Source organism: Zootoca vivipara, chromosome 3, assembly GCF_965207765.1.
Source record: "Zootoca vivipara chromosome 3, rZooViv2.hap1.1, whole genome shotgun sequence".
Taxonomy (NCBI): Eukaryota; Metazoa; Chordata; class Lepidosauria; order Squamata; family Lacertidae; genus Zootoca; species Zootoca vivipara.
Genome location: NC_142586.1, coordinates 76,711,547 through 76,724,239, shown reverse-complemented (window position 1 = coordinate 76,724,239; position 12,693 = coordinate 76,711,547). Strand labels below are relative to the sequence as shown.

General features: G+C 39.8%; 1 protein-coding gene across 4 annotated transcripts in view; it reads right to left on the bottom strand.

Annotated features, from left to right (window-relative positions):
- The window catches only part of SDCCAG8 (SHH signaling and ciliogenesis regulator SDCCAG8), an 89,386-nt gene that overhangs the window by 40,259 nt on the left and 36,434 nt on the right, over positions 1-12,693 (bottom strand). For 3 of the 4 annotated variants that reach the window (XM_088666483.1, XM_035108353.3, XM_088666484.1), the window contains exon 14: positions 739-866. In XM_088666483.1, coding sequence (XP_088522609.1) covers positions 739-866 — 128 coding nt within the window. Of the gene's footprint in view, positions 1-738; positions 867-9,745; positions 10,781-12,693 lie in introns of those variants that run through there. The other variant, XM_088666485.1, reaches the window with a different exon arrangement.

Sequence of the window (12,693 nt, the reverse complement as noted above, 5' to 3'; positions counted from 1 at the left end):
AGGTTCCAGTCATGCTGCCAGCTGTTACCAATGTCCTATATTTATCAATTTAAACTGCATTCTTTAGGTTCTCTCTCACTGCTGCAAAGGATTAAAGATCCATCTAGATTCGAGGAGGACAGAAAATACAAATTCTAAAAATGTGTGAGCCTGCAAAGATTAAATAAAGGAACATATTAATTTGGAGCCAGTGAATTACATCCAGCTGCGACAGTGAATTAAGTACCGATTAATGGCTAAAGCTTTTCTCCAGTTTGGATTCTGAAGCAAACTCATTAAGCTTTTAGAGTAGCTATAATGTGTGTACTGTGGGAACTGTTCAATGCTATTCAAGAGACTTTAACTGTAAGCTCAGAGCATTTCCTGCAGAGCTTCTGATGCTATTTTCTTTATATAACATGTGTGCCTGAAAATCCAGCCAAAAACAAGTCCTTTGTTTTTCTACTTTGTTGTGGTCCCTCTCAGCTTTACGTTTCTTGAACACAGGTAAATAAACTCATAATCCAGATGGTGCAACAGATGTGAGAGCAGCACTCTGAAATCAACAGACAGTGGGCAATACTTTCCATTTTCTCTTTTAAATGCTAACTAATATGTAATTCGGAATCTCCGGTGTAGTTAGCATCTGCTCCCTTCGGCCAGCCAAAGGTTACAGGTGTTCCTGATGTCATTTCACAGTAAGGCGTGGGCCGGGCTTGTGAGTGAATGCCCAGGCTCTAATCTTTCCCTACCACCTACCAGTTTTATCATGCTGGGCCTCCATTTGCTGCATCTTCTGTGTCAGCTCCTGCTCTCTCTGCTGGGCCTGAAGGGCTCGGGTCTTTGCCTCACTGCTAAAGCTGTGCTGAATGTTCTCTTTTTCTAACCTATTAAAAAAGAAGAAGAAGAAGTGGAGGGCACTCAGAAAGCATGCAGAAATGTCAAACGCATTTATAAATAAAAATAAGTGATAAGTCTATAGGCCAAAGAATTACTTACATTCATTTGTATGTTGTGTGCTGTTTAATACCCCAAGCAATAAATAATAAAATGACAAATTAATAAAACATCAAGGCCAACCGTTTTAAAACAAAACAAAGGCAATAGTATATTACATTTCAATCATACCATTGCATGTGCAGCAATTTAGACATTATCCTAAAGAAATGAAGAGGCAGGAAAGGGGTGGACTGGGAGGAATCAGGGGATCAAATGCAAAGATCAAATCAATGGCAACTCAGAGGGTAAGGAGCAAATGTTCAAAATACTGGTAAAAGGTAAAGGTACCCCTGAATATTAGGTCCAGTCGCGGACGACTCTGGGGTTGCGGCGCTCATCTTGCTCTATAGGCTGAGGGAGCCGGCATACAGCTTCCGGGTCATGTGGCCAGCATGACTAAGCCACTTCTGGCAAAGCGGCACACGGAAACGCCGTTTACCTTACCACCGAAGCGGTACCTACTTGCACTTTGACATGCTTTCGAGCTGCTAGGTGGGCAGGAGCTGGGACCAAGAAACGGGAGCTCACCCCATCGCGGGGATTCGAAACGCCAACCTTCCAATCGGCAAGCCCTAGGCTCTGTGGTTTAGACCACAGCGCCACCCGCGTCCCTATATATGCACATATATGGAGGCAGATTGCTATTTGCTAGCCCAAGTTTCCTACTGAGAATGTTCTGATCAAGTTTCATATGGCAAAGTCACATATTAGAGCAGCTCCACTTTCCAAACATAACTTTTCGTTCATGAGATCTGCCCACCCCCCTCAAAAAAGCAGCTATGGTAAGAAACACACCCTTCTTCATCAGTTTGACATTTTCAGAAATGTATCAAGGTAATCATATACAGGTATAATAAAAAACAAAAATTAATCGCCAACAATAGATTTTGCAAAGACTGCAAGGACATAAGCAGGTCATAAGCAGTCTTATGATAATATTCTGGGTGGCTCTGGATAGGGTTGCCAGATTTCAAAAAGTGAAAATCCAGACTCAAAAGTTGCCCAGGCACTGTTATTGATGGTCAAATTCCGGCTGAATACACAATAAAAACAAAAAAACAATACCCCCTCTCACAAACACAAACACATTTAAAAGGACATAGAATGTTAATCAGTCAAAGGCGTGGCTGAAGAGAAACATTATCACCTGGCACCTAAAGATCCGTAATGAAGGTGCCAGGCAAGCCTCCCTACAGAGAGCATTCCACAAACAGGGATCCACCACAAAAAGGCCCATTCTCATGCTGCGACCCTCCAGACCTCTACGTTAAACAGCATAGAGGATAAAATTGAACCCTGAGAAACCCCACATTGAAGGCTCCACAGGGCCGAACAGCACTCCCCAAGCATCAGCCTCTGGAAACAACCATTCAACTAGGACCGGAACCATCACCAAGTGGTGCCACCCACCCCTAACTTGGACAGCTAGTCCAGAAGGATACCATGTTGATGGTATTGAAAGCTGCTGAGAGGTCAAGGAGAATTTATAGGGACACATTTTCCTTGCCTACCAACAGAGGTCATCGTACTGGGTAACTAAAACTGCCTAAACACCAAATGAAATGGATTTGGAAAATCAGTTTCCTCCAAAATTGCTTGGATCTGATCCCCGGCTCTCATCTCCCTTCTGCCCATTTGGAATTTCAAAGAAAAGAGGGGAAAGTGAGGCATTCAGGATTAGGTTACTCCTTTCTTTTTCTAAAAAGCAGCAGCTGCTACACATCAACCAGCTACAGAAGAGGAGGAGAGGTGGGTGGGTTGGTGCAAGCCCAGGGGAAAGCTGAGGTTGATTCCGCCATGATAAACTGCAGTTGGTTGCTACCATTACATTTGCTACCATTACATTTGGTACTTAATCAGGTGTAAGCACCTGATTCTTGCAAGGGTGAGATGCAGAGTGCACACACACCCATAAATAGGCAAAATGGAGTTGCAATGCATCAGATCAACTCTGGAGCAGCACTCCACAGATTCTGGCAAAAATTTCTCCCCCATTACTATAAGGCAAATACAGCTAAGAGTGGTACTATTTCTTTGAAACAGCAGTGCTGCTGCTCCAAAGGCTGATGGTGTGGGGCAGCTCTCTTTCGGGAACACAGGGCAGGCTAGAATAAGCCAGTTCTTCATCTCTAATCTTGAATCTTTCTCTGTTTTGTCCACTGATAGGGAAAGCTGCTCCATTCTTTGAGATTGTAGTATCTATCAAGGTACGTTATCTATTAAAGATGGTATCCATTACAGGTAAAATAGATTATAAAGGTAGTCAAGTATATGCTCTTTCATTAAGAATGTATTGTGTCTATCTGACCCAGGCATAGGCAAACTCCGGCCCTCCAGATGTTTGGGACTACAATTACCATCATCCCTAGCTAACAGGACCAGTGGTCAGGGATGATGGGAATTGCAGTCCCAAACAACTGGAGGGCCGGAATTTGCCTATGCCTGATCTGACCCAATTCCCATGACCAATGCAGGTGATCATCTTCATGGAGGCTGCCTATTTGAAGGTTACAGAAGCTGTTTTGAAAACTTAAATATATTTCTGCAAAGTAAATGTTAATGGAGGGGGAAATTATCAATATTGCATTTGTAACTACAAAATCAGTTACATTCCTGATCTGCAAGCATAGTTTATTCATGCCTGTGTGTAAATAAGGAAAGATTCACAGAAGCCCTGATTCTATAAACATATTAAACTTGTAACACGTCTGATAAGCTTTCCATTCAGGGGGCACACAATGTTCCATAACACAATTACCAAAAGAGACAGGCAAGCATGAGAATTTGTGCAATGCTGTGAAAATGGCAAAATCCCCTAGCTGCCAGTCCACAAGTGGCCACAATCTAAGCATAATCTAAGCAGGGAACGTTCCTGCTGACAGGAGTGAACTCTGGATTTTTAAACGCATCCTAAGTTTTTATAACTTGGCAATACTAGCTTCAGGAACAGAATTCTGAACAAAAAAATTAAACATGTCCCCCCTCTACTATAGCATGTTTTAGTTTCTTCAATATGGCACAAAATTTGCTAGTTATATGCTACCAGCATATGATATTGGCCCATGTGTGTTTTCAGTGTTGCCCTCGGCGTAGACCCCATCTATCTACCCCATTCCCACAACTATTTTCTAAAACAAATGTCTAGGCAGTATTACTATACACAAGTGAGTTCTGAACTATGTGTCAGGGTCTATTCAGAACTTCCTTAGTGAAAACTACATAAAAAAGGTAGGCAAGATTTCCAGAGAACCTATACATTAATGCTAGCACAAGGGGATTTCCCCTCCTACCCCAGCTCTATTCCCACATATGGGGTGGGGTGGTTATTGGTTGTGGGGATGATTAGGGAGGCTGGAGATGATATATTATTTAATGATATCCTTCCTAACTTGCGCTAGCAAGTTCCATATCCTAGCAGAGTTCCAAACATCCCCCCTTTTAAATTACACAGTGATCAGCTTGTTGATCTGAGCCTCACTACTTAAGATTCTTGGTAAGATCCCCTTTAACGAGAATCCAATTAAACTTAATATAAAAGTAGTTTACTCACAGATTCATTCAGGTTCACAGATAGATCCCTGAAGGCAGGATTAAGTTAAAAAGGTAAAGGTAAAGGTACCCCGACCATTAGGTCCAGTCGCAGACGACTCTGGAGTTGCACGTTCATCTCGTTCTATAAGCCGAGTGAGCCGGCGTTTGTCCGCAGACAGCTTCCGGGTCATGTTGCCAGCATGACTAAGCTGCTTCTGGCGAAACCAGAGCAGCGCACGGAAACACGCACATTTACCTTCTGTCGGAGGGGTACCTATTTATCTACTTGCACTTGGCGTGCTTTTGAATTGATATGTGGGCAGGAGCTGGGACCAAACAACGGGAGGTCACCCCGTTGCGGAGATTCAAACTGCCGACCTTCCAATTGGCAAGCCCTAGGCTCTGTGGTTTAGACCACAGCGCCACCCACGTCTCTGTAGGCTTAGGTTACATAACTATATATCTACATGAACTGTCCCATAAAGGAATTAGTCCCAAGTGACTACGACTTAGGAGTCACTTCTCCTAACACACAGGAACAGAAAAATGGAGAACACACACTGATCAGAACATGGAGGACATGTGCTCCTCCGTTGTTGGAACAACAGAACAAACACTCTTCAAGTCACATGTAGTGGAAGTCTGTCCCAGCTCAGAATGAAACAGGAAGTCTTCTCCTGAGTGGTAGAAAACACCCCCTAACATGTCCACTGTAGGAATGTTGACTTGACTGCAGTTTTACATCCCACATTGGTTTGTGTGCGTGGGAGAATGTTTCTTGTTTTTCTTATGTATTTTGTGTTTTTATCTTGCATTTTTATGTTGTGAGCTGCCCTGAGATATGCAAATGAAGGGTAGTATACAAATTCATTTTTTAAAAAAAAGTTTCCCAGAGGTAGGGGATGTGCAGTGGGAGGGAAAGGCAGAACATTCCATTGCACATGGACAAATCTTTGCACTGATGGAACATTCACCTTAGCACTACACTGAATAAACATGGAAGGCATAACATGTGGGCGCAGTTTCTTTTGAGAGACAGAAGCAACTGAGAAAGGGAAAATGGAGCTGCCATGGCAGTTGGAGCCAGTACAGTACTGATCCTACAAGAGCAGACCTAAGTTAGCCTTGCCCAATTAATTTCAGTGGGTCTACCCTGAGTAAGACAAACATTGGATGCAACCCCTGTTGAGAGCAGCAAGAACAGAAGGAAACATCTATAAAAAGAGAGGACAGCCTGTAGCATAATGGTATGAGTATGGCCATCAATGTGCCCGAGTTTTTCCTGTGAGAGGATTTCTTGAGTGACAGTAAAGATTGCAGTTGGAGAGGGATGTAGTATATACATTGTGCAACAAATTCTTACTTGATAAGTGCTAGCTTAAAATTTATTGGTTGATTTGTAAGCTCTTTTGTGAGATATCACTCTGTATATTTTATATCAGATTTTTTAAAAAATACACAGATACTGTGTTGAAAAAGAAAAAACACTGCCTATATATATTTGCTTTCCTCCTTTAAGTTAATCTTAGTGATAAGCAGGAAAGGATCAAACACTAGTATATTAGGGGGAAGTGTCAGTTTATATAAATATACATCCTTATTACTTGATGCAACACACAAATGTACTAAATACTTGGGAGACAGTTCCAGAGTTAAAAATGCTGTGTAAGATCTACATCAGGGTGACTTCCTGGCCCAGTGCTACATGAGAAGATACCCCAGAACCTACAGAAAACATGCTTAGAAGCCTATGGATGTTCTCTTGTCTAGTGCTGAGGAATCTCAGACAGCTGGAAAGGAAATTTATTTGCCTGACCAACATGAATACTGGGATTTGCTACGAGTGTGCCCTCTTGCCTCTGCAGCTTTAATCCCAGCTTTTACCTCCCATATCACGATGAAATGAGAGGACATTCTCTCATTTTTCAAGATACCTGCTGGATTAAAAGCAGTCTCTTGAATGCTGCAAAGCACCCCATGGGATACTGCTTTTGATACAGCAGGCAAACTATGAGAAAGCAGGATACTTTCCCAGATTCAACATGGCACCGCATTGAAAGTGAGTTCAATGTTTCACTAAGTTCACGTTTTACCACATGAAAACTATTTACTGCTTCATTGTAAATAAGCGGTTTACAAAAATAATAATAATGAGCGGATATCTCAGAAGCCTCTGTAGTATGTCAATAAAGCATTTGCAGGTGGGGTGCTGGGAGAAGAGCCCAGGCAAAGGGTAGCAGTATTAGGCTTCACTCCCTAATAGCCACAGTCTCTTATCACAGGAAGCTAGGGCAGGAGCTGGAAACGGGTGGTAGGCCACCAGCATTTCCATGCATAAATGTCTCAAAATGCCCAGGAATCATGTAGTCTCCCACCTTTTGAAATATGAAAATGTTTGATGATTTACTCTGTGTGCTAGATTCAAACGTTAGAACTGCATTTCTACCAGCAAGACACACAAAAAACCACCTCTCTGTCTAGAACACTGGGCTATTTATTAACTCAATAATTATGTAAACACTTTGTTGAATCTGAAGATGACTCATCTTGGTTTCCTTATCTGAAATGCATTGTTAAAAATTGCAGTAATACAGGAGTTACTTTTTAGTTTGATGCATTCGGGATCAGCGAGACTTTTTTAACAGTAAGCAGAAAAGCTCATCGCAGAAGTGTTTTTACCAAATTTCAAGATGCTGCAGAATTTTTCATAATATACTAAGGCACAGCTTGCCAATGTGGCACACATGGGCACATAGGTGGCTACAAAGGCATTTACAGGCACCTATATGGTTCCCTCTCCCTGCAGAAATTAGACTTGACAGAAGCATTCTATTATAACCACTATAATAGGTTGTGGTGTGTGCTTGGTTGAAGTGTGTCCACAACAGCTCCTCTGGTTTGCAAATGTGCCCATAGGCCCAACACGGCGCAATCCAACCTCCCTCCTATAGAACTCCACTGAGCCATTTTCTGTTTCTCCCCATTCTTCAAACCTTTTCTGGTGCATGTGCACTGCATCATGCTCTTGGAGTCCCATAAGTACAACCAGTGACTCCATTCCTTCCCAGCAATACAGGTACGGACCACAGATGGACAACCTGTGGGTATAACCTTTGAGAGGCACAGGTAAGATCTACATATGGAATATGTGATGGGCCAACATATTTTATTTCATAAAGTTTATATACCACTTGATTGTAAAACAACAATCACCATCTCAAAGCAGTTTACGAAAAGAGTGAAACAAATTATCGGCAAAAAGTTTTAAACAGCTATAATAATAATAATAATAATAATAATAATAATAATAATAATAATAATAATAATAGTTGTTGTTGTTGTTGTTGTTGTTGTTGTTGTTAATTGCCTGTGCGCGCTCCAGTTGGAGAACAGCCTTTACCAAAAGTGTCATGGGCTTTGAAGATACTTGAACTCAGGACACAAGGGAGAAATGTGCTAAGAGGAAGGCACGCTTGGCAAATCCACACCGTGATCAACTCCTGCCTGGAAACCAATGCCACCACTGTGGAAGGACGTGTGGATCCAGAACTGGCCTCCACAGTCACTTACGGACTCATTGTTAAAACCGTGTTTATGGAAGACAATCTTACTCAGTTACAAGTTATCGCCAAAGATGATGATGATGATGATAATGATATTTATAGCACGTCCTTCTGTCAGGGTTTTCCCAGCTACTCAGATTTATATCAGTTATAAGCTGACATATTAAAACATATGTATATATTCGCTGCATCTGGGTATCTAGGTAGCTAAACAAAAATGTTTTTAGCAGGCACAGTGAATGAGCTTGCATGATGACAATAGGCAGGGAGTTCCAAACGGTAGGATTGATATCTTACAAATGTGGAATGAGTATTATGTCGCACCTGGAACAGAGCCACTCTGGCAATAATCCAAGCACTTCCACACGCATGCCTCCAGCAGAAGGCCATAGGAGAGAAAAAGACTCCATGGAGAGTCTTATCAACCTCTGCTTTTCCCAACCTGACTGGTACATTCTGGTAAAACCAGTGTCCGGTCCAGAACTAGAGCACTCTGTTCAATAGCTGCATTACTAAGGATGCTTCTAGATGGGTGAGCTCGTAGCACAAGTGAAATTGTAACTGACATTTTATGACCCTATTTTAAAATCGCTTTTCCAGCCTTTTCTTCTTCTTTATGGAACAGGGATATAGCGCTATACTGCCATAATGCTGTGGTATTATGGTGCTTTGATGCTATAATTCATTAAAAAATTATAACCAGTAAGGCATTTTAGGGACAATTAAAAGATTTTTAAAACAAAAATTGGGTCATAAAATTAGCACTCACCACAAATGTTATAACAGGGAAGGGCCACAGCACATCTGCTTTGAATGCAAATGGTTCCAGGTTCAATCCCTGGCATCCTCAGGTAGAGTTGGGAAAGAACCCTGCCTAAACCATAGAGAGTTGTGGACAGTAAGTGTAAATAGTACTGGGCTAGATGGACCAATGATCTGACTTAATGTAAGGCAGCTTCCTATGAATGTGCACTGAGCAATGATAGGGCAAGAAACGAAAGCATTATTTTTATTTTAAAAAAAAGTGGAAGAGTGGTCACCTGTGGGGATTGTATTACTCTTCTGAAAAAAAAGGACTTTCTACAGTCTGAGAAAAGATGGAAGAATCACAGGGAAAATACAGCAATGAACAGATGATGGCATCATGTGGATCACGTGGATGTCTTATAAAAAGTGAGTGAATGAAGGATGGCAATTCTGCGCTAAACTTACAACGGAGGCTATCTGTACTATAGGAACATACAAATGTGTCAAAGATCATTAGTCATAAAGAATGTCAAAAGGAAGAGCAATGAGTAGCACTAATTTAAAAAGCGATGTTATTCATTTATATAATTTTGTGGGAGAAAACAGATATGCATTGGGCAGCAATACCCATTGCCATATAAAAAGTACAGATGAATACATATGTAATTATGGTAGTTTAGAACAGTAGTATATTATGAACCTTTTAAAGAAGCTAATGTTCCTATGATAATTCTTTTAAAATAATAATTGTTTATAAATTTTTGAAAAAATTACGTTTATTCTTGGAATTATATGTATACTGAAAATGTTTTGTTACTAAGTATTTAATTCTTTATTTTAAAAATTAAGCATTTATACTAATCTATGGCAGAACAGATGTAGAAAAATCAATAAAAGTCCTAAGGAAGACACACATAACTTAGTTATGACTTTTTACAAATAGTTATTGAAATAGAAGTGGACACACAACCCTGCTCAACTGAACACCAGATGTGGGCATTATTTCTGCTACAGAGGAAGGTCACAATCCAGCACATAGTGACTGAGCAACTCAGCCAGATATTGGAGTTTTATACTTTGTCTTAAGAGTTAAACAGCAGGTCTTCAGATGTTCATCCTAACGGGAGAGTATTTAAAAAGGTGTAAGCTGACCTCGAATGTCATAAGAAAATTAGAGGTTCCATCATATCTCACACATTAACACGCCCTTCTACAAGGCTTGAGCAACAATTAACATATGCAAAAATGCACAATAATATACAAATATTTCACAAAAGAAAATATTTGAGGAGGTTTTTTTCTCATTTTTTCCTCAAAATGTAGTATTTTCTCACAAAAGGGATAAAAAAATATGGAGATTACACTGTAGTTAATACTCAAGTCTTATCTTGCTATCATCTTGATTTGGCTTGCCTGAACTACAACATTTTCCTAATCATAACTTTTGTGTGTTAACATTACAAAAAATTGACAGACAAAGCAATATCCTTGTCAATTTAAAAAGTGTTTTAAACTCTTTATGTTATTGAGAGCAATGGATGAATGGATTTTAATAGCAACTTTCCAACTAAACTCACAATTACTGTCATTACGCTAAGTGCTTGATATCCCACTGTGCAGTTTTGCTGTCTGCTTTTTACCTTCTTCCATGCACACTTTTAGCCACTGATTGTGCAGCCTTTCAGTGTTTTCTGCCTTTTCCTTTAAATAAACTGGCTCTGGCTCCTTCCATCTGGTTCCCCTTCCGTCAGCAACCCTGCACCTGTTCACACCTCCTCTCCTGTTGGATTCCACTGAACATTTCCTCCTCTGCCAGGGCTATTCTGGCACTCGCAACCTTTCTGTCATTCAATCCATCTGTCAGAAGTGAACTTTGTTTACCGCAAGCTTCTGCTTTCTTCTTCAAGATGCAAAGCCCCTCAAGGTCATTGTCAAAAGAACTGTCGGCATAGATTTAATCCCTAGCAAAAGACAAAGCTGGACAGTTATCCATTTGTGAAAATTCCTTTTTCAGTGTGGAGAAGACAAAAGAGAAGTAAAATAAGAAGATACTTAATGGCCATTTAAAAATCCTGCAAAATAATAATAATAATTTCCCCCTTTCTGTAAAACCTTGCACAGTGTACTTTACCTATTTAGCAACTATGCAATAGAGAAAAGGGAAAATCATGACAAAAAGAGTACAGAAAAGCAGAAATAAAATACACCTTGTTTAAGTTAAGGCAAAAATGAGATGGAAACTTATGAACAAAATTACATAATTAAGGATAAAAAAGAACAGAGGAATGAACTCATTCACACAGAAATTATTAGTGTGTAATATTTTGTGTTACAATATTACATTAGAACTAAATAACAGCTATAGTTAGGTTAGTAACTAACCTGGTCACGTTTAAAAAAACAGCAGTGATATTTTTTCTTTTAAAAATGTTACTCATTTGGTCCGTGTGAGTATCCAGATTGCTATTCAAGTACTTTCTGCAAGTTAACAGAAAGAGCCGTGCAGCTACTTTGAGACATTTCATATTGTTCCCAGATCTATTATGCAGAGCTATTCAGGCATGCATCTGCTTTTCATAAATTGGTTCCGATAGCCACATACCATTGAATTATTAACCAGCCTCTTAAACTGTTTTACTTATCTGGAAAAATAAACACCTTACAAACTGTTGTTCTGAGCGATATCCAAATTACAAGGTAGCTTTCTTTACCATGGAGAAAAATGTGTCAGAAAGTTAGCAGAAACACCATTCCACTTTGTAGTTGTTTTAAAAATGCTATCCAACACTATAAACAAAATATCTAGTCTCAGCCTTTCCCTGAACAGCAACAATATAATATAATCTCTTTAAATGCCATAAATGGATCCTCAAAAAGCTTTAAACATTATTTACACAAATAAAAAGAAAAATAGCCATTCAATTCGGGATCTGATTCTTAATGTATCATGCATACTTCTTGTCTTTACAATAATATGCCCCTTGGGTTTTAAATTACCCTAGTAGAAGACCAAGGGAATAAGAAGGTTCAAACTTTTCCAGAAAGGTTTACTATATAGTGTCCTATCCTCTTACCTACACACCTAATTGCTTTTAGAGCTTCTTACAAGTTACGCTCTGCTGGCAACATGGAATAGCCATAGTCAGGACAAGAAGCCATATACCAGCTGCACTGCTGCAAAATGCTCACAGACTGCAGGAACGAGGCAGGCAGGACTCAGAGTAGTGGGACAGTTGATGTGGCAATCATGCTGCCATGGATAAAATGCATCTATTGAGCAGGGAAGAAGTTTGCTCCCTGTCATAATCAAATAGACCAGGGACGGAAGAGAGTTAGCAGTTGGGAAAGATATAAGGAACTGCTCGTTTGAGGTTTTTCTGATCCTCATCTTTATTTCTATGCCATGTTAGGGCTGGATCCAGGGTAAAGTAATAAAGCATCTTCTTTTACAAATTCCTTTAGCATATAGGAGACTATAAAAGGCTTATTTATTTATTTAAAAACATGATTATAACAATGTCAGTGATCCAGCTTTCAAATAAATAACATTCATTTAAAGTCTTGAAGAATCAATCTCTTTCAGTCTAGTAGTTTACAGTTCCCCAGGAAAGAAATTAATGGCCCTCGCATAGAAAGAATGTAAATGTGTCTTTTAATTATAGTGGCACCAGTTGCTCTTATGCAGCACAATAGATAGATAGATAGATAGATAGATAGATAGATAGATAGATAGATAGTATTTTAAATTTGCACCACAAGGTTGCATTTACGTTTTCACCATATTTTGTAAAGGTAAACGTATCTGCCACATAAAATACATGCTGGAAGCCCCAACGACTAAATAATATATTTTTATAATGTCAAAACTTTGAAA